The sequence below is a fragment of the Brienomyrus brachyistius genome, chromosome 8 (assembly GCF_023856365.1).
Source record: "Brienomyrus brachyistius isolate T26 chromosome 8, BBRACH_0.4, whole genome shotgun sequence".
In the NCBI taxonomy this organism is placed as follows: Eukaryota; Metazoa; Chordata; class Actinopteri; order Osteoglossiformes; family Mormyridae; genus Brienomyrus; species Brienomyrus brachyistius.
The window spans coordinates 3,278,784-3,296,529 of record NC_064540.1 but is presented as its reverse complement, the minus strand read 5'-3'; the positions used below and the strand labels follow the sequence as shown (position 1 = coordinate 3,296,529).

At 41.2% G+C, this 17,746-nt stretch overlaps 1 protein-coding gene across 4 annotated transcripts in view; it reads left to right on the top strand.

Moving 5' to 3' along the window:
• The window catches only part of grip2b (glutamate receptor interacting protein 2b), a 107,051-nt gene that overhangs the window by 27,192 nt on the left and 62,113 nt on the right, over positions 1-17,746 (top strand). Inside the window, exon 1 of one of the 4 annotated variants that reach the window (XM_049023867.1) lies at positions 7,240-7,303. The exons of the other annotated variants lie outside the window; for them this stretch is intronic. Within the exon in view, the coding sequence (XP_048879824.1) occupies positions 7,261-7,303 (43 nt within the window). The 5' untranslated portion in view covers positions 7,240-7,260. Of the gene's footprint in view, positions 1-7,239; positions 7,304-17,746 lie in introns of those variants that run through there. 4 annotated transcript variants of the gene reach the window in all.

Here is a 17,746-nt window from a genome sequence, read left to right as displayed (position 1 = left end):
CCCCACAGTAACAATCCACAGAGAATTCAGAAACGCTACAAAGAATACGACGTTTTGCTTGGCGCTGACTAAAACAACTTGACCTGCTGCCAAACGCAGTGTTTTGCAAATGGACAACCTGTGCGCAAGAAACACACAGCCAGGTTTGCTGAGTTAGCAGTGCACCCCGTGTATTACTGTTCTGGTAATACTCACGAGTCACGGGAGAGAAAACGCTCCGTCAGAGGAAACCGATGGATTTTTTCTACAGATCACCTGTGGTAGGAATTGGACAAAAATCAGCAAATAAAAAGGAGTGGGTCACAAATGTAATGCGATCCACAAATAAACGGGAAGGGATCCACAAATGTACAAAACACGCTTCACGTGTGGGAATCGCTCCGCATTTTTATGGGTATTATTTTACACAACCCAAATAAAAAATACTTATTTGTGCATAGTTAAATATTTGGGGATCGTGGTCCATATTTGTGGATAGTCTTCTGTGGGATACAGATAAGAACTTCCATACAAGTGTCACATCCCATGAGGCACGTAACCTTGCAAACTGCCACCCAAATGATGAAAAAATGTTCCTGTAAACTGTGCATCTTGCGACACCACAAAATAAACGATCGAGCGTAATATGAAACTACGAACATTTTTATGTCGTCACCCGATACATATCGTCATATCGCACAGCCATGATTTGTTAATTATAGCATAATAATTAAGGAGCTGGTCAGAGAACACTGGGCTGTGTAGAATGAGGCAGCTCATGCCCAGAGCCCTGATGGGGCAGTGTGTGGCCCAGTGAGTTACAAGCTTGTACCTGTGTTTGGACTTACTCACCCTGCTTTCTCAAAAAATATGGGTCGCTTGGGCTAAAAGTGTCTGCTAAGTAACTGCTAATGCCAAGTTACAATAGCAATGCCGATACAGAATTTCTGTGCTTTACAGCCTTTCGCCATTTTAAATATTTGGTCTTCGTTGTTCAGTAGAGATATGTGTGTGGGGGAGGGGGGCAATCGATGCCCTTACATGATTAAGAAGGACCAAATTAAACAGGCTGGGAGCTGCACCGAAGCTTTTGAGTTTTTCGGGTTCTGGGCCAGGAAGCGCCAGTATCCCGTTAGCTGACCTGAAGCGTCAGCGTAAAACCGCGGAACGTGCGAGCCGAGGTGCATTCCAGGGGTAGCTAATAAATAACAAAGGTAGCTGCGTGAGAAAGTCTGCCGCGTGAGCAAATGCGCCATAGTCGCTTAACACGCCAACACCTTGGTTACCATGACCATGGGGAGGAGCTGCTCGGATACCGTCTACTTGCTCCGACACCAGTCCCCGCTGCGCTCGCATGCGTGCTCCTGCGTTGGTGCCAAATGAAGTGTTAGGTCAGCTAATTTTCCCCTTTCAGAGTGGCCCCCCAGAGACCCTGCCCCCCCCCCCCCAAACCAAGTGCACTGCAGAACATCACTAGGTAGAACAGTAACCGTGGTGGGAGGAATACACAACGGGAGAGTGTTCAAGAGGAGGTGTAGGTGGGCTGAGCCCAGTCACCAACATGTCGATGGTGCTGCTTTGCTGCTTCTGTACAATTATGAGTCACCACTGGAAGCGATTACACTGGTTTGGGATTAACCTGAGGTTAAAAATGACAGCAAACAATTATTACGATGCTCTGAGAAGGTAAAGGAGAGGCAGGGGTCCAAGCATGAAGCTGCAGAAATAAAATCTACGTGGTCTGGATGAAATGATAATGCTTTAATTCTAATGTATATCAAATAATCGCATATTTTATGTTTTTTACACACAAGCTTAATGTGGTATAACATAATATGCATTAATGATTTTATTTGTATATTTATATATTTTTGCTGACAGTGTGTCATGCATAGGGTCCCCATAGGAAGTGTGATCTCTACATTTATATGTTACAGTATATAAACACATTAAATGTCATGAGGCCTTTACAATGCTTGATGTACAAGATGCTTACAGGAAGCATTCTGTGCCCAACACATTGTTAGAAGCTACACACATTGTCTAAAATGTATCTGGTTCCATCTTACCTGGCTGCTGCAACTTGCGTATATTTAAAAATTAAAATTTGCTTGTAGTCAGTTGTTTCTCTATAGCTAATTGTTTTTAGCTTTAGATTTTGCAGAATTTCGGACTCATACTATTATCTAGGTCAGGATTATATTGATACCCAATAATACGGCACAAAGGTTCTGTTTAATCTTTAGTGAGGGGTTAAAGTGCCCCTTAGTGAGTGGTTTACAGTAAGTGCCCCTTTCTGAGATGCGTCACATGGGAGTCATACAGTACATTTTTCCTGTGTTCTGTCTATGTGGTGACAAAAGAATTGGCTAAAGCCACTACTTTGGATTTAATTAGAAATTATGTAATATGTGAAATAAACACTAAAAAAAGTAATAAACAGGTTAGCAGGTCAAGCATGTGTAGTACGATCTCTGTAGGATCAGGGCTGCCTTCTTTTGCTTATTTATTATGAGGCAACTGTCCTTTCCAATTGGATAAGAACGGAGATGCATGTACTGTAGTAACATGCATGTGGTACGCCTCTCTATTCATAGCTCAAAAACGTAGGACATTCTTCTCAATCATGAAACAGTCCGTCTCACAGTAATCAGTTTGTACTCGGTGGGGGACGCGTTTCAGGAAGATATTACCTCGTTTTTTTTTTTTCGTTTTTCATGAACCTGGGCAATTGAAAAACAAAAATGTCAATAATGTCCTGAATAATGTCACCATTAAACAATGACACAATTGCAATCCGTATCTCGGATGTCGCCGATTTGCTGAGCCGCACTTACTCGCGAAGGGCTGCTCTTTTAATTGGTTATATCTTTATGAAGAGATGGGCTGTTATCTCTTAAACAGAGCAAAGGCTATTCAGCATAATTGAAAAATTACATAGCGCTTCAGGAAATAAAGGAGTCCGTGAGCTCAGGTGGGCCAAATATTTTTTCCAAAACTATTGTTATGTTTTATGTGGATTTGGGTGGGAAACCTTTTGCTAATAAGATTGGGGCGGGGGGGTATTTCCTTTGTGTGATGTATAAAGCCAGAGGAAAATAAATGTACTCAACAAATTGATTGATGTAGGTCTTGTGTCAATGGTCCAGTTTAATGTTTTAATTGAGGCCCTTGCTAACAAAACAGTGATTTTTTTTTCCTATGCTTTGCCATCCAGGGAAAGTAAAATCATTCAGTTGGGTTTTGCATAGAAATCCTTCACGGGTACTCCAGTGAAATGTGGTCAGTTTACTCTACTATTGGTAAGCTGCAGTGTACATCCCAGATAATGAAAGTTGAGATATACAGTATAGTGATATATATTGCACACTTAAGGTGGAAATGTTGACTCTAATCTATAAACTGCATAACATCACAGGTGCGTGTTATACATGTAGTTTGTGTGATGTGGGTAGAAATCGTGTCCATATGGTATGTGCCATTTGCGATGAAAACAACTGTATCCATCACTGGGCTGAAAGACATCCTACCATGAAGTTTTCACTACTTTGTGTCCATATCTGTGAAAACAGAAGACATACAGTGAAATCTCTCTATCCCGGCTGATCTCTGTGGTGTTTAGATTAGTCTGGAAGGTCCAGAAGAACTCATGTGGAGGCGGAAAGATTATGGAGTCTGAGGAAAGCGGGAGCACGATGAAGATCGCTCAGCTGAAGGGCCGTCCCCTGTGGATGGTCACGTCTATGTCAGAAAAGGCAATTTGGCTGCTAAGAAAACCGAAGGGGCTGGAAACGTCAAAGTGCCCCCCTGGCTGGTATGCCTGACTCTTTATGGTGTCGTCCTCAAGCAGCCTTTGGTGCTCAAGTTAATAGGTCTAGTCTTCCCGCCAAGCAGGTCTTCTTACGCTCCGTATGCCTCATAGATCTAGGCAAAGCAAAGATAAAATGTGCGATTTTCCGCACAGCCAGATAAATAACAGCTAATGCCAAGTTACCTTTGTCTTTTTTCACTGGCACTGATGCATGTTGGATGTCGTCATCTTCTTCCTAGCCATTGTAATATTCTTTCATCTAAAACATGGCATCCTAATGAGTCAACTACAAAAAAAAAGAAAGAATTCAGTATCCAAAATGTAGATGAAGCAGCGCAATCACAATATTTGTCTAACAATACAAATTGCTAGTACCACGTATTGTGAAATACCTATCCAGCGATGTTCCAAAGATACCTGAGATCAAAAAAAAAAAAAACAGTTTGAAAGAGTTTTATAGTGGCTGAAGAAGTGGAATCGAATAAAAAAAATCCTGAAAGTCTGAAAGATTCCAAAGTTACACTGTGCGGTTTTTTTAACTGCAAAAAAAAAAATCGATGAATGCTATTTGAGTTGGAATTTTTGTGGATGTTGGCGCTAGACCTGTTCTCCAGTGGATCGTCGTTGAAGGATTTGAAGTCTTTCCATCCTCTCTGCACTGTCTTGAAAGAATCCTTAATAGTTATTTTTCATGGCCAGACTTCTTCGAACATTACCTGCCAGTCGCTGGTTTTGTACCCTATTTGCACGGTGTAACATGGCCTGAGGCTCTCGGCCAGCTTTCTTCTTTCTTTCCTTCTGTGTACTTTGTTAGACTTGTTGTTTCCTGACCTTTTTAAATCTGCTGGCTTTTTTCCAGTCAGACTCACTAATTTATATATTTAACTGCTGTGTCTTCAAAGGGGTAGGATGTTTAATCAGTTTAGGACGACTGAGAGGAATGGTAGTGATAAATTATTGTTAGGTTTATTAATGTCCTCCAAACACTAGAAGTAGGAAAAATATAAAATATAAAACAGCCAGAAAATAAAATAAATGAATAAATGAAATTAAATAAATTGGGCCATGCTCAAATGTTTACAGTGTATGTGAAACAACCTACTAGATGGACAGCTAATGAAAAATGTTGAGCTGCTATTAATAACATCTACAATACGCCTGACACATATTTGCTTGGCATTATGTTATGATTCGGTCTGCTATCTTAGATTAACCGTGAGCATCTTATTTGTACAGTGTGTGAATTTGTCTTGAAGATGTGCCTCTGGGTTTGGATTTAGCCCACCTGTGAACACTGTGGGCGGGGAAAGATACAGATGAAAGTTTGACTGTGCATCTCGATTGAGTTTAGCTCCTTTGCTGTCATCTTATTCTTTATATACGGTTGATCTCCGGATGCTTCTGAAAGTCTCTCTCTCTCTCTTTTTTATCTGCCAGGCTTTTCTTTACTAAGCACGAAACCCCACAGCCCACCTCACTGCATGTGTTCCCTTTTTTGTACCAATGCTAGATGAGAGAAATGCAACATTCTGTTTCGGGGATGACCACAGGTGATGAATGAAAGGACAGAGGACAGAAGACAGAAATCATGAGGACAGGCAGCAGGTAACAATGGTCTTGTCCGGAAAATCAGGGGTCTCCAATTCCGGTCCTGGAGGGCTACCGTCCAATAGGATTTCTATCCTACCTGGCTTCTGATGAGCCTCACTTGTTCTCAGGTTCTCAGTTTTTTAAGCCTTTTAAGAAAGACTGTTTTCTGCCATTGCCACACTTTACAAATCAGCACACTGCTACCTAACTAGCTGAAGAACACACCAAGAGAGAGACAGCCCTCCAAATGCTGCCTTAAATAGCCTCCCTCAGTGGCGGCAACCCCCAGGTTATAAAGTCATTCTGCCCCCTAGGGAGACCACCTGGAACTGCAAGAATAATAGCAACAGCAACAAGGAGCTTCTTAAAATACTGCCATGGCACTAACCAGGAGCGGGAAACCACAATATTTCTTTTATGTTCTGTTTGTTTTGTTTATGGGGGGGGGGGGGGGGGGGGGGGGGGGGGGGGGGGGGGGGGCATGCAAACTCCACACAGGGTGCCCTAGTTTAATTTTATTTTTTTTTCTGTGAAATGTTTTTCTGAAGGTCTGGTGTGTGTAGCGATGTGTGGATTAGCAGGCTGAACTTCTGTATGTTTGATCAGAAGATCAGCCAGTTGGGGGCTACAGAAGAATAGTCACATGTCCATGGGCCCTTGAGCAAGGCCCTTAACCCCTCACCACAGGGGCGCTGCATGCTGACTGACCCTGTGCTGTGACCCCCAAGCTTGCTCTCACCTGCATGTGTGTCTCATGGAGAGCGAGATGGGGCATGCAAAGAGAGAATTTCCCTAAGGTGTATTTATGAGGTGTTGCTACTCTATGTATTACGGTAGACCTTCAACGGGAGCTGCTTGCTTGACACTGTTTTGTGAAGACTACAGATCATGAACGGATGTGTTTCCATTTTCTCTATTATATTCCTTGATTGTGTGTGTTTTGTCCTTCAAGAAAAATAGAAAGCAGATAAAGTGCAATCATTAATAATTAAGAACCTTCCCACCCATCTAATTGAAAGTGCTTTGGAAGTAATTCATTATTTAATCATTTATTTAGACGAGGACCAGTATAGTTTCTTATCCTAAAATTAACTGCTCTTTAAACAATGACCCTATCACATTGAGAAGTGGTTGAAAGATTGATGAATGTGTCTGAAAGATTAGACAAATGGCAAGACTACGTATTTTGAGAGATCACACTCAATTAACTTTTTACTAAAAATATGACATGCTAATCTACCTTCGAATGATTACTTTTGTTGTTTGTTTGTAAAATACCTGTTAATATTTATTGTCAAGTAGACAACATCATCCAAGATGCAGTAGGTGACCTGGCATCTCTGGCCCTGTGAATAGCAGTTAGTATCAGTGTAAGAGCTGAAAAAGTTGTTGGACTTCCCTCTTGTATAAACTCGTTTATCTCCTAGTTTAATTCAGGGAAAACAGCGCATAAAAAGTAGGGCATGAAAAGTCCCGAAGGCTTTGAGCATATACTTTGCATGTATTAATCAGACAGCAAGAGAGGCGAGAGGGAGATTATTCTCACGGTTACTTCTTGTAATATTCAGCGAGTAAGATGAAAAAGATAAATGCTGCACAATTGGACATTGATGGTATATAGACAGGAGAATTGAATTCGCCCGCCTTTGTTTAGTAAGAAATATCATAGTTGTTTGTTTGCTTGTGATACTGACTTTTTTCCCGTTGTTTGGCCCGTTATTTTGAGCACCGGCAGGGGCGGAGAGAGGGATGGGGGAAGAAAGGAGTGATGTGAGGTGAGAGAGAAGCAAGTTGCTAGAGTCCGTCCCACAGCTCCGGCATGTCCCGCGGTTTAGCGCACAAGGGATAATAATACCGGAGCTGGAAGACGCGTCGGGAAAATGCTTTTCTTCCAGGCTATTTTACGGAGAAGGACGTTTAAAGGTACCCGATGCGTCATTGCCGACTGAATGCAAATCGCGGCAGGCCGTTATGACAGTGCTGTGGTTGGCATTTTTACCGTGATATGAACCTGGATGCTTAAACATTCTGTGGGGGCCAAATGCACTTATTACGGGATGAATGTGTGTGATCAGCCTGTGACACGCCCATGAATGATCAAACCAGCGATGCACTCAAGGCAGGGTTGTATAGGCATTTATCATAATCCGACACGGATACTCCGATTTGGCGATTTCATTAGGGGACCTAAGTATATTGTCGTGTCTGTTCTTGGGGTTATGAAGATCAATAAACGATACTTAGTAACGACGCGCTAGATTGCAGCGATCGCCTGGGGGAGCTTGAATATTAATTGAGTCGTTGCACATGCTTGAGAGTAATAACCAAAAATTTGGCAGGAAACTGCTAATTTAGCATAATCATGCTTAGACTTTACCGACTTTCTTGATGTTTAAAATAAGAGTTTCACGTAACTCGCCTGCGACTACTTCTCGAGGAGGACACCTGAAGTTTTAACACGAAGTTTGAAGTCAGCTCTTTGAATGGGCGTCATTCAGTGTAATTGATAATTTAAATAACATTGTGCTACAAAATAAAACTATGTACAAAGGAAAAATATCAAAAATGTTCTTTTTAAAAAAATCCTTAAGCGTATCAGCTGACACCGGCAACAATAGGTAGCTGGAACCTGCCTCCTGTTGGTGAGAAAATGTGTGGAGGGTAGGTGTCCTTGGTAAGATGCATCAGTGAAGAGTAGTAATATTTTACATTGAATTGTAGAAAGGGAATCAGGAATAAACGTACATATGTAATTGTCTATTTAATTATCTGAGAACTCCCGTGTTTAAGTAATCAATTAACAGCAGACATGCCCGACCCTCAGAATATTGGTGTTCTCTTATCAAATGTCAGCTGCATTGTCTATTGACTGTAATCGAGGCATGATGAGGGGTGTATGACTTGCATTGACTGATTGTTCTCTTGTGTATTTCAATGTCAGTCTGATAGAATTCAAGATTTGATGATATAGATGGTATAATGCAGAGGCTGTTAACTGGTTTCAGGATAATTCAGGATTAAAGTTGTGTATAATGGGGGTATTTTTGTTTGTTTTAAACCACACACTCCACGACCAACTTTAGGTCCCACCGCACCATTTGAAAAGGTTAACCAAAATACGTTGCCTATTGCATAATTGCTTGCATCCATTCCTCCATCAGCTGCGAGATGGGATTGTATTTTTGGTGCATTGCTAATAAACGCAGCAGTTGAGCTGATAGCCACAAGAATGCAGTGTAGCTCTTCCGTATTCACACGTACTGTCCACTAACAAACCTGCACTTCAGCTTAATGAAGATCATTGCATTCATTCTCATATGCCTGTGAGTGGATGCCAGTGTGCTTATTGGTTTAAGTGTTTACCTGCCTTTTTGCTGATTGTGAATGACTGATTTTGTTTTCATTTGTGGTGTCAAAAGAGGTCTTAATGCAGAGATTGCGTTTGCATTTGTCATAGATTTAGAAGAGAATCATAATCTTATTTTCCAATGCATCCTTCACTTAAGCAATTTAAATAGGAGGAAACAATATATGGACGTATTGTAATACTGATTTTTGTTTACATTTCAAACACAATTTGCAGTGTGAGCTCGTGGGGAATTTTACAGCAGAAGAGAACATGGCTGGAGTTTGTGAAGGAGTTTTTTTTTTTAATGGAGATGTTTTGCAGTTGTCCTAAATACATCGACTTAAAAAACTGCAGTGAAGCTGCTTTAATCTTCTATGCAAGTGGAAAACACTTAAACGCATTTCGCGTTAAGCTGGGAGGTTGCCGGTTGGAACGGAGGAGCTTCCTGAAGTGTTTCGGAAATATCTCTCTCCTGGGTTTTGGCAGTTTGAGCTATAATGTTGTTTTAATATTAACTCTGAGTCAGGCGAGATGGGAATTGAGAATGTGCTTGCCATCTCCTCCACCTACAGATCTTTTCATGGAGCAGATCAGTAAATCCCGATGACTGGTTCCCGTCGTCGTTGTTACACATTCCAGAAGTATTAGTTGCATCATTGAGTGTATTTTGAGAGGGATGCATTTAGACATATTTAGGAAATGAATATGAAGATGACTTGTGCGCTCGATGTAGTCTCATAGTGCTTGGATTGCATGACACTACTTTGTACTGCGTGCATCGAAATCCTACGCATCATCAGTACGAAGCTGATTGGGTTTTGAGTGTACGATTCACGCTAGGTAATAATGTGCTATAATCCCTTGTCCTTTTTATTGTCACCATTTCAGTGGCTATTAGTGCATTTGATTTTTTGTTTTGGCCTGAGGGTGATACTTATAGACAGATGTGGCATTGATTTCTGCCTTTTGGTTTGGTTGTTTCTGCGTGATGCTTCTCCCCGTTGTCGTGACAAGTAGCTAGCTGTTCTCGCAAGCCGCCCCTGTGTTTGTGCATCAGGGAAGCAGGGTACAGCGAGCGAGGTCAGACTCAGTGGGGCTCATTGTCAATGCCAGCACTCCTGGGGCGGCACGGGAGTCGCGCAGAGCCGGCACACGCTGTGCAGGGATGATTAATTCGAAGACAGCACTTCCCGCTGCAGTACATATGCTGTACACCATACATCTCTATTAAATCACTGTGCCTCATTCCTAAGCCGAGCACATGATCTCTGCTGCAGTGAGATACTGATAGATCAGACCGTCTGGCCATCCAATGGAGACAGACAAATTTTAACCAATCATTAGTGGTTTAAAAGAATTTTTTGCACCCCCCCCCCCCCCCCACACACACACACACACAGTGGTTGCCACCCCCATCCCCCCATCTCAGTTGACAATTTTTACCCACTTGGGGATTTCCCAAGTCCTCTGACACAATGGTGTCCTCCAAACATACCCAAATTCCAATCCTAGCATCCTGGTGCACTCTGTCCAGCCTAACTATCCGCCAATCTCCAGCTGATTTCCTTAGCGGGAAAGCGTTTGCTCTCGCGGATCCTCAGCTGGGTCACCTGTCACTCTTTGCCAAAATCAGCGCCGGTGCCTGTTTTCACATACCTGTGATTCGCGCCTTATATTTGGTTGCAGGTTCCTTGCACTTTTGCCCAAAGGACACTTTCACAGGACATTTATAACAATGCAGTGTATTTCTCAGTTTGTGAGCCAGTCCTGTGGGACCCCAAGCTGGGAGGGAGCAAAAACGTGGACGGTCTGGGGGGTCCCCGAGGATCGGACTGAAAAACAGTGCTTTAAACTGTAAGGATCAACTTTTGCAGAACTGTGTTGTACCAAAGATACTGCGCTGCACCTGTGCTTCTGGAGATTCCGATGAATCGGGTTTCTCTGTTATCATTTACGAAGACTGTCCAGCGATTAGGGGAAAGACTAGTTGATATGTTGCTCAAATTTTGAAGGCCTTCGGGTATCAGGAGCGTCTACTCAAACCTAGAGGTCACTACTGGTTATCAAGTCAGTTCTCCTCCTGTTGTTCCTAAATGATTTGTGGCTGTGGTGTACAGATGGAGTCTTGTTTTTGCCGGTAGGAAGAATCCTGCATTCAGTGCCGTATGCCATGTTGGGGAACATCATGTGTTTATCTGGAAAGCTCACACTTTGATCATGAAAGTGTTCGCTTGTAATAATTTGCAAGGAAAAGAAATGTACTTAAACTCTCAGCAGGCCTACAGCTAAACAAGTGAAGCTTTTGATACATTAAAGCCTTTGGTGAGGCTGCAGAGTATCGATTCGAAACATATTCGGTTTACTCATTTGTTCCTTTGTACCATTGTGTGTTCAACTTCTATGGCTTTGAACTTATTTTGCAATTTAACACCTTTACGAGAACCGGTTTACCGGCCATCTGTGAAAGTTTATTCTTATATATTAGCAGCTTGTCAAAAATAAAAAATAAAAAAAAAACATGCAGATGTGTTCTGAGACAAAATGGGAATTGTGAATCAGTATTTCATAACAAGATCAGGGATGCAATAATGATGTAATCAAACACACAATGGACTCAGATTTAAAGAACAGAAGATTCTAATGTAAATTACAGACCACCCACAGAGCTGAAAGATGCTTGTCAGAAGGGATGCTGCAAATCTGTGGAAATCACGCAATGGTTTCGAAATTAGATTTTTGCACGTCTCTGTACGTTGCAGTCAGTCGTCTCCAGAAGGCTCATCCCTTATGCATTGTCTCAGCAGGCCTCATCTTCCCGGCTGAGCTTCGACGGATGCGGAGTTGAAAAGAAGAGGGGTTGAGGACATACTTTGAAGTTCTGGCTGGCTGCTGGTGCCCGTGGCCAAACGGGCTGAGCTAAATGCTGGAATAACAGGAAGAAGTGCCGTTTATGGTGCACATGGTCAGAAGAGGCTGCATGCTTCTCTCGTACTCTGGGGAAAAGAGGCATGCGCAAGAATGCGTTAAAATTAACGTGTTTTACTGAGGATTTGAAGATTTTGTCATTAGCCATGTTAACCCCACGAAACTTAACATTAACATCCGAATCTCATATTTCAACAAAACAGACTTGATCTATGTCATGTGGTGCTAACATGCTTTGCTCATGGTGTTGATGATGAAAGAGGAGCAGCAAAGTCATGGATCAAGTTGCCTAGAACTTGAAATTTCAAAAATCAGTCCCACAAGTAGAGTATAGCAGGAACGTTGAACATGTTGGATGCAGCAAGGAGTGACACTGCATCCACTGACACTAGAAATGACACACAGCTAAACCGAAGACACAGTTAGTCAATGAATGGCAGCAAAAGGCACTTTGATGGATGTGCCCAGTCTGATGCATGAGCGTGGAGGATCAGTGTCTGGAAGAGCATGACCCCTCTGGGAAAATGAGCCCATCCATGCCGACCCCAACACTATTTCAAAGTAACTTAAGCTTTAAAACATGGTGACACCAGTCTTCATTATGTCATTTTCTAATGTGGGCAGAAGTGAAATAGAAACATTTTGACTCAATATTATGAAAACTAATGGATGGAATGTGGACCACTGCCTGGTGGGCAGGCGGTCTTGATATCAAGTAAAACTAAATACTAGGGCTGTCAGTCGATTAAAAAATTAGCAGTCGCAAAGTAAAAAAGTAATTGCAAATTTTACGAAAAATTAATCTGGATTAATTTCGATTAAAAACTTCTTCTTAAGACTAAAGCTTATTATAATGCATATTTAAATGTAAAATCAGTCACTAAACTAATGTAGAATAATCACAAAAGGATGTACTTTTCAGATATAACAATGTAGTAGATCATGAATGATAGCGGTACAAAAAAGTGTCTAGCAGTCATTTATATGGTTTATGTGGTTGCCTCATAATGCACTGCGCGATGACATCGTTAATTGCGTTAAGCGCATTAATTATGTTAATCGAGTTAATTGTGGTACTTCGTTTTAACTTGTCACATATTTAAAATTAATTGCAGTGATTAATGCCCTAATTTTGCCAGCCCTACTAAAATACCCAGTGATTGAATGACCGTCATTGATAGTGGGCTTAGTATTTACTGACCTTGTGATAATGTTGTTCATTGAGGACTTTTAGTAAATAATAAATAAAAGATTCAAAACTGGGTGTTTCCCTTCAGTCAACTAGCACCTTATTATAATTCAGTTATTATTGGGTGGGCTTGTTGACGTTGACAGTGTGCTTCCAGGGAAGTACAAACAGGCCAGTTGGTAATGCCTCTGTTGACACAAGCTCGCCATGAATGGCTCCCCTGATTCCCCTACAGGAGTTCAACCTGCAAAGACACCATCAGTTTTGATTACAGCCCCAGATCGGCAGACTGCCACCGCTGAAACATTCTCATGTCTCTAATAGAATAGTCCTTGTTGCTTTCACTGGAGAGCAATATGCCTTTTAAGCTGCTTTTAGGTAAACGGGTGGCAGGCACTGCCGCCGAGAGGAAGCATAGTTAGCCTTGCCATCAGCCCTTTTCTGTGGGAGGACATTCTACCGTCCCTATATTGTGCATAATTAGTAAAGAAACTATGCTGCGAACTGCATAAATCACTAGCTGGCCAATAATGGGTGTAATTGCTCTGTAATTGCTGTTGAAATGGTATGTCGTTAGCTGAGGGGTCAGCCCAAATGAATACTCTCATTCTATGCTTGCTTTTCGGCTGAGCAAACATGTGGCAAGCCATTAAACATGCATAGATCTTTATTTAAAGGACTCCAAGCCCATTTTATTTCCATGATACTGTATAGAATTATTTACCATTAAGAACAGTTTCAGGAATTTAAAGGGTTTAATCTAGGAGAGTTGGAATTCCATAGCTACCAGTCGCATTTTCCTTTAGAATTGGGTTAGGTGTTCTGTTTTCTGTATGCTTTATCATTGCTAATGTTGGGTCAGTCACATCACATCATAATGTAATCTTTTTATGTTTCAATAGTCCAGGGAAATTTAAGGACTTAAATGATGCTTTTAGGAAAACAGCGGTTAATTAGTTAACAAATTTTTGATTAATAAGCTATTGGTTATATTGCAAGGCATGAACCTTAAGAGGACAAAGTGTGCAAAGATGGAGGGTTCCCCATGTCTGCCAGCAAGCCTGATTCTGACATTCAACTAAATTAAAAGATTGCCGTTTGCTAAGACTTTTCCTACTACTATTGGTTGCGTTTTTTGTTCTTCTGACAAAGGAGAATCTTTACGTGAAATAATGGGTTTGTGTGGTTCTGTCCTAAATTACTGCTCCTACGCTCCTACGATTGACCATTGAAGTCAGAGCATTTGTAATTGTTAATCTGCCTCAAAGCAACGGGCAGGCGGCCCAGTTGAGTAGCATGCACTCACCTTCACGATGTCCTTAGATGTCCATGCAAGTATCTTCTTTAGCCAACAGGACTCAGGAAGGTCCAGCAATTTCAGTCTTCTGCTGAAGTCACCCCTATTATCAAAACCACAGTGATCTCTTACAGCCCTGGCAGCCAAAGTTATGGCCATTTAAGCCTACATCAGTTATTCCACAAAAGAATAACTGAATGTTAGTTCCTTAAGTCAGGAAATCATTATGTACTTTCCCTATACTTCAAAGTAATGGTTTGGTACATAACATTGCAGGTGAAAACCATTTATTTAAAAATTGGACTAAAAGACAGTTTTCTTTTTAAATAATGTAAACTGCTTAAATAATTTGGTAATGCTTCACATTAACTGCCCCCTTATTATGCATTCATATACATTAATAAACATTATATGATTGCAATGTTTGTTATTATTACACAATGTTTGTTGTTAATGTTTATTAAAGCTGTTGAGGGATGTTAGGGTGTTAAGGTATATTTACATGCTGCTTCTGAATGTTCTATACATGCATTATGAAGGTGCACTAAATGTTCTATGAATGCGTAATGAATGCATTATGACGCTGCAGTTAAAAAGTATTACCAATCATTTTCAGTACTAATATTCTTTCTTTTAAGAACGCTTTAGTTCTGGCAGATCTGATTTGATCCTTACAGGCTTTTGTCACAATTTCTGTTTTTCATGTGTGTTCTTTGTTAAATTCTCAGTTTAAATTCAGTTGCTTCCTTGGTAGCTTATAATTATATTCTCTGTTACAACTAAGAGAGACAAACTTCTTTTGCAAATCCCTTTTTAAGAATTTGTCAACATGTCATTTTTAATTACACTGGGTTTTCACCCTTTCTACATTCTAGGAAGACATGCACTGGCAGGCTAATAGTTTTTTTTCATATGACTTCAGTGCTAGAGAACATCAATAATCTCAGTTTTCCTGGTGGGTTTCTAAATGGATGCATTGTCATCACCTTTCAGCAGGAGAATATCTACAATGAAACTGACATACAGTATGAGTCAGTTTTTTGTATGACACAATGTAAAATATTTATCACTGGTGCTTTGAGCCTGGTGAATTGTTTCAGGCCTGATTAATTAAATGTTAAGGCTATTTGTATAATAAATGACAACGAAAAGAAGCATGTTGACCTTTAGAAAAACAGTTAGCATATTTACTTTTTTTATTTGAAAGTATTTTATCAAATTCAGTTGGCTTGCCATTGTTATTTACTTTGTGTTATGTTTTGGGAATTAATGGTATTGTACTGTAGTATAAATGTCAATACAATGAGCTTATGAGGTCTCAACTGGCCTTACCGGACTAAATTGCAACTCATGCACAGAATCAGAGGTGGGCATTGAACCCCTAACCCTGGTGATGTAAGCTATAATATCAGGCTCCTTGGCAGTGAGTAGAGTCACTGGCCCTTTAAATCAAAATTCTGGGTTGGTCCAAAGAGCCCTAAAAATCCCTTGGCCAGCCCCATTCGGGGGCCTTAGGACAGACCCTTGACATGCTGTGGAGAATATATTGATCATTTGGCTCCGGAAGAGCTGTATTCTGTATCCCTGGGTGACAGGGGACCTAAAAATTTAAACATAATTGGATTTATCTGGGTTGGGGGCCCAATATGATTCTTTCATGGGTCTAAAATCTCTAGTGGCACTTCTGAATGGGGGGAGGGGGTTTAGTGTTGCACTGCATTTGTAATCCTCACCAGGACAAATGGGATAAATTCAAGGGTAATGGGCAGCTACTTTCTCAAAATAAGAGTATTGTGAATTTACCTTCAAATACTAACAGTTCAATTAATGACCAAAAGAATGCAAGCTACGCTCTACTTGCTAAGTATGTCTTTATTTCTGGCAGTGAAATTTCGAGCATAATTAATAGCTGTCAGTTGCTGTGACCAGCCTGCACTTCTCTGTCTCCAGAGCGGTGAGCACAGAGTCCTCACTGTAACTCACGGGGATTAATTACCACTTTTATTAGGATTCGGATTACATGCAGAAGTCCGGGGGACACATTCTAAAATCCCTTGAAAGAGCTTTAAAAAAGGAAGATTGATCCCCTTTGAACATGCCCCTACCCGCCAATCTGTTTAAAATGACCAGCAGAAGAAGAAGCGTCTGCTGGGTCATGTTTAGAATAATGTTGCCTGGTGTATTATTCATGTCGTGTGTGTGAGTGCATGTGGTGTGTGTGTGCGTGTGGTCTAGGTATACCTTACCTTGTGGGGACCAAATGTCCCCACAACATGATGAATGCCCATCTTTGCCCAGTTTCCTGGTCCCTACTGTATATGGGAGGACACTATTTTATAAAAATGTATGACTGAAATTAAAAATGCAAAACCTCTTGTATTTTGTTTGGTTACTTTTGGTTCTGGTTAGGGCAGGGTGGGGGTTAAGGTTGTCATAGTTAGCATTAGCATTACCAATCATCACACAGACCCTGACTCACCAAACTGCATGTTTTCAGACTGCAGCAAGAAACCGGTGCATGCATGGGGTGTGAAGTTTCAGGGCTACTCACTCAAGTGCATATATATGTCATAATGTTCACTGCTTAGGACTAAGGTTTTAGTGACTTTAATAGTCACTAAATACAAATTTGACACAAGTATACTTTGTGCAATCTGTCCACAATAACAATCCTTCACTGCTGTACTTGCTACAAGCACCTGCTGCATTGGGTCTTACTGTCTACCTTTCTTGAGATCAACATGTTTGTCAAGTTGACAATCTTCATTGTGTTATCATGTTAAGCAAGTGGATGCTATGAAGACCATTAGGCTAACAAATCCATAAATATGGATGCAAGGCTTCTAGTTTGCACTGTACAAAAACTTTTGCCGTCAGTTGCGTTGAGTTTTTGTTTTGATGTGGAAGCTGCTAATTATTCGAGTGCTGCTGTACAGCGTGTTCATGGCAAGCCCAACCAAGATGTGCCGTGTTATTTAAAATCTCTACCCTGGGACTGGGCTGCGCGTAATTGGGATTCTCTCAATAAAAAAGACATCTGTTCATCTGAGGAAAAGCAGGAAAGACAAAGAGCCCCAATCATAATCATAGGCCTTTGAGTATACCTTACTTAAGGCTCATTTCAATGGAAATCGCTTGATGCAAAAAGAATCTCGCTGGGAATTAACGTGTGCATTTGTGCATGAGTACGTGTGACGAATTGCAATATAAAGGTAATGTGGTAATATCTGAAATATTCATCATGTTGTTTTTATTTCAAGCATTGATTGGTGTAGCTGTGGGTGTAAAATCCACCAGCTTTACGAATCGTGATAAGTGTGTGTCTTTGCTTGTTCTGCCAAACAATGTATTCAAGAGCTTAAAAGGTATTTTAGGAATATCATCCTTAATATTAATGCTGGGGTGGCATGGTGGTGCAGTGGTTAGCACTGTTGTCTCACTGTTGGGTCACATGTGTGTGGAGTCTGCATGTTCTCCCCATGTCGTCGTGGGGTTTCCTTCGGGTACTCCGGTTCCCCCCCCCCCCCCCCAGTCCAAAAACATACTGAGGCTAATTGGAGTTGCTAAATTACCCGTAGGTGTGCCTGTGTGAGTGAATGCTATGTA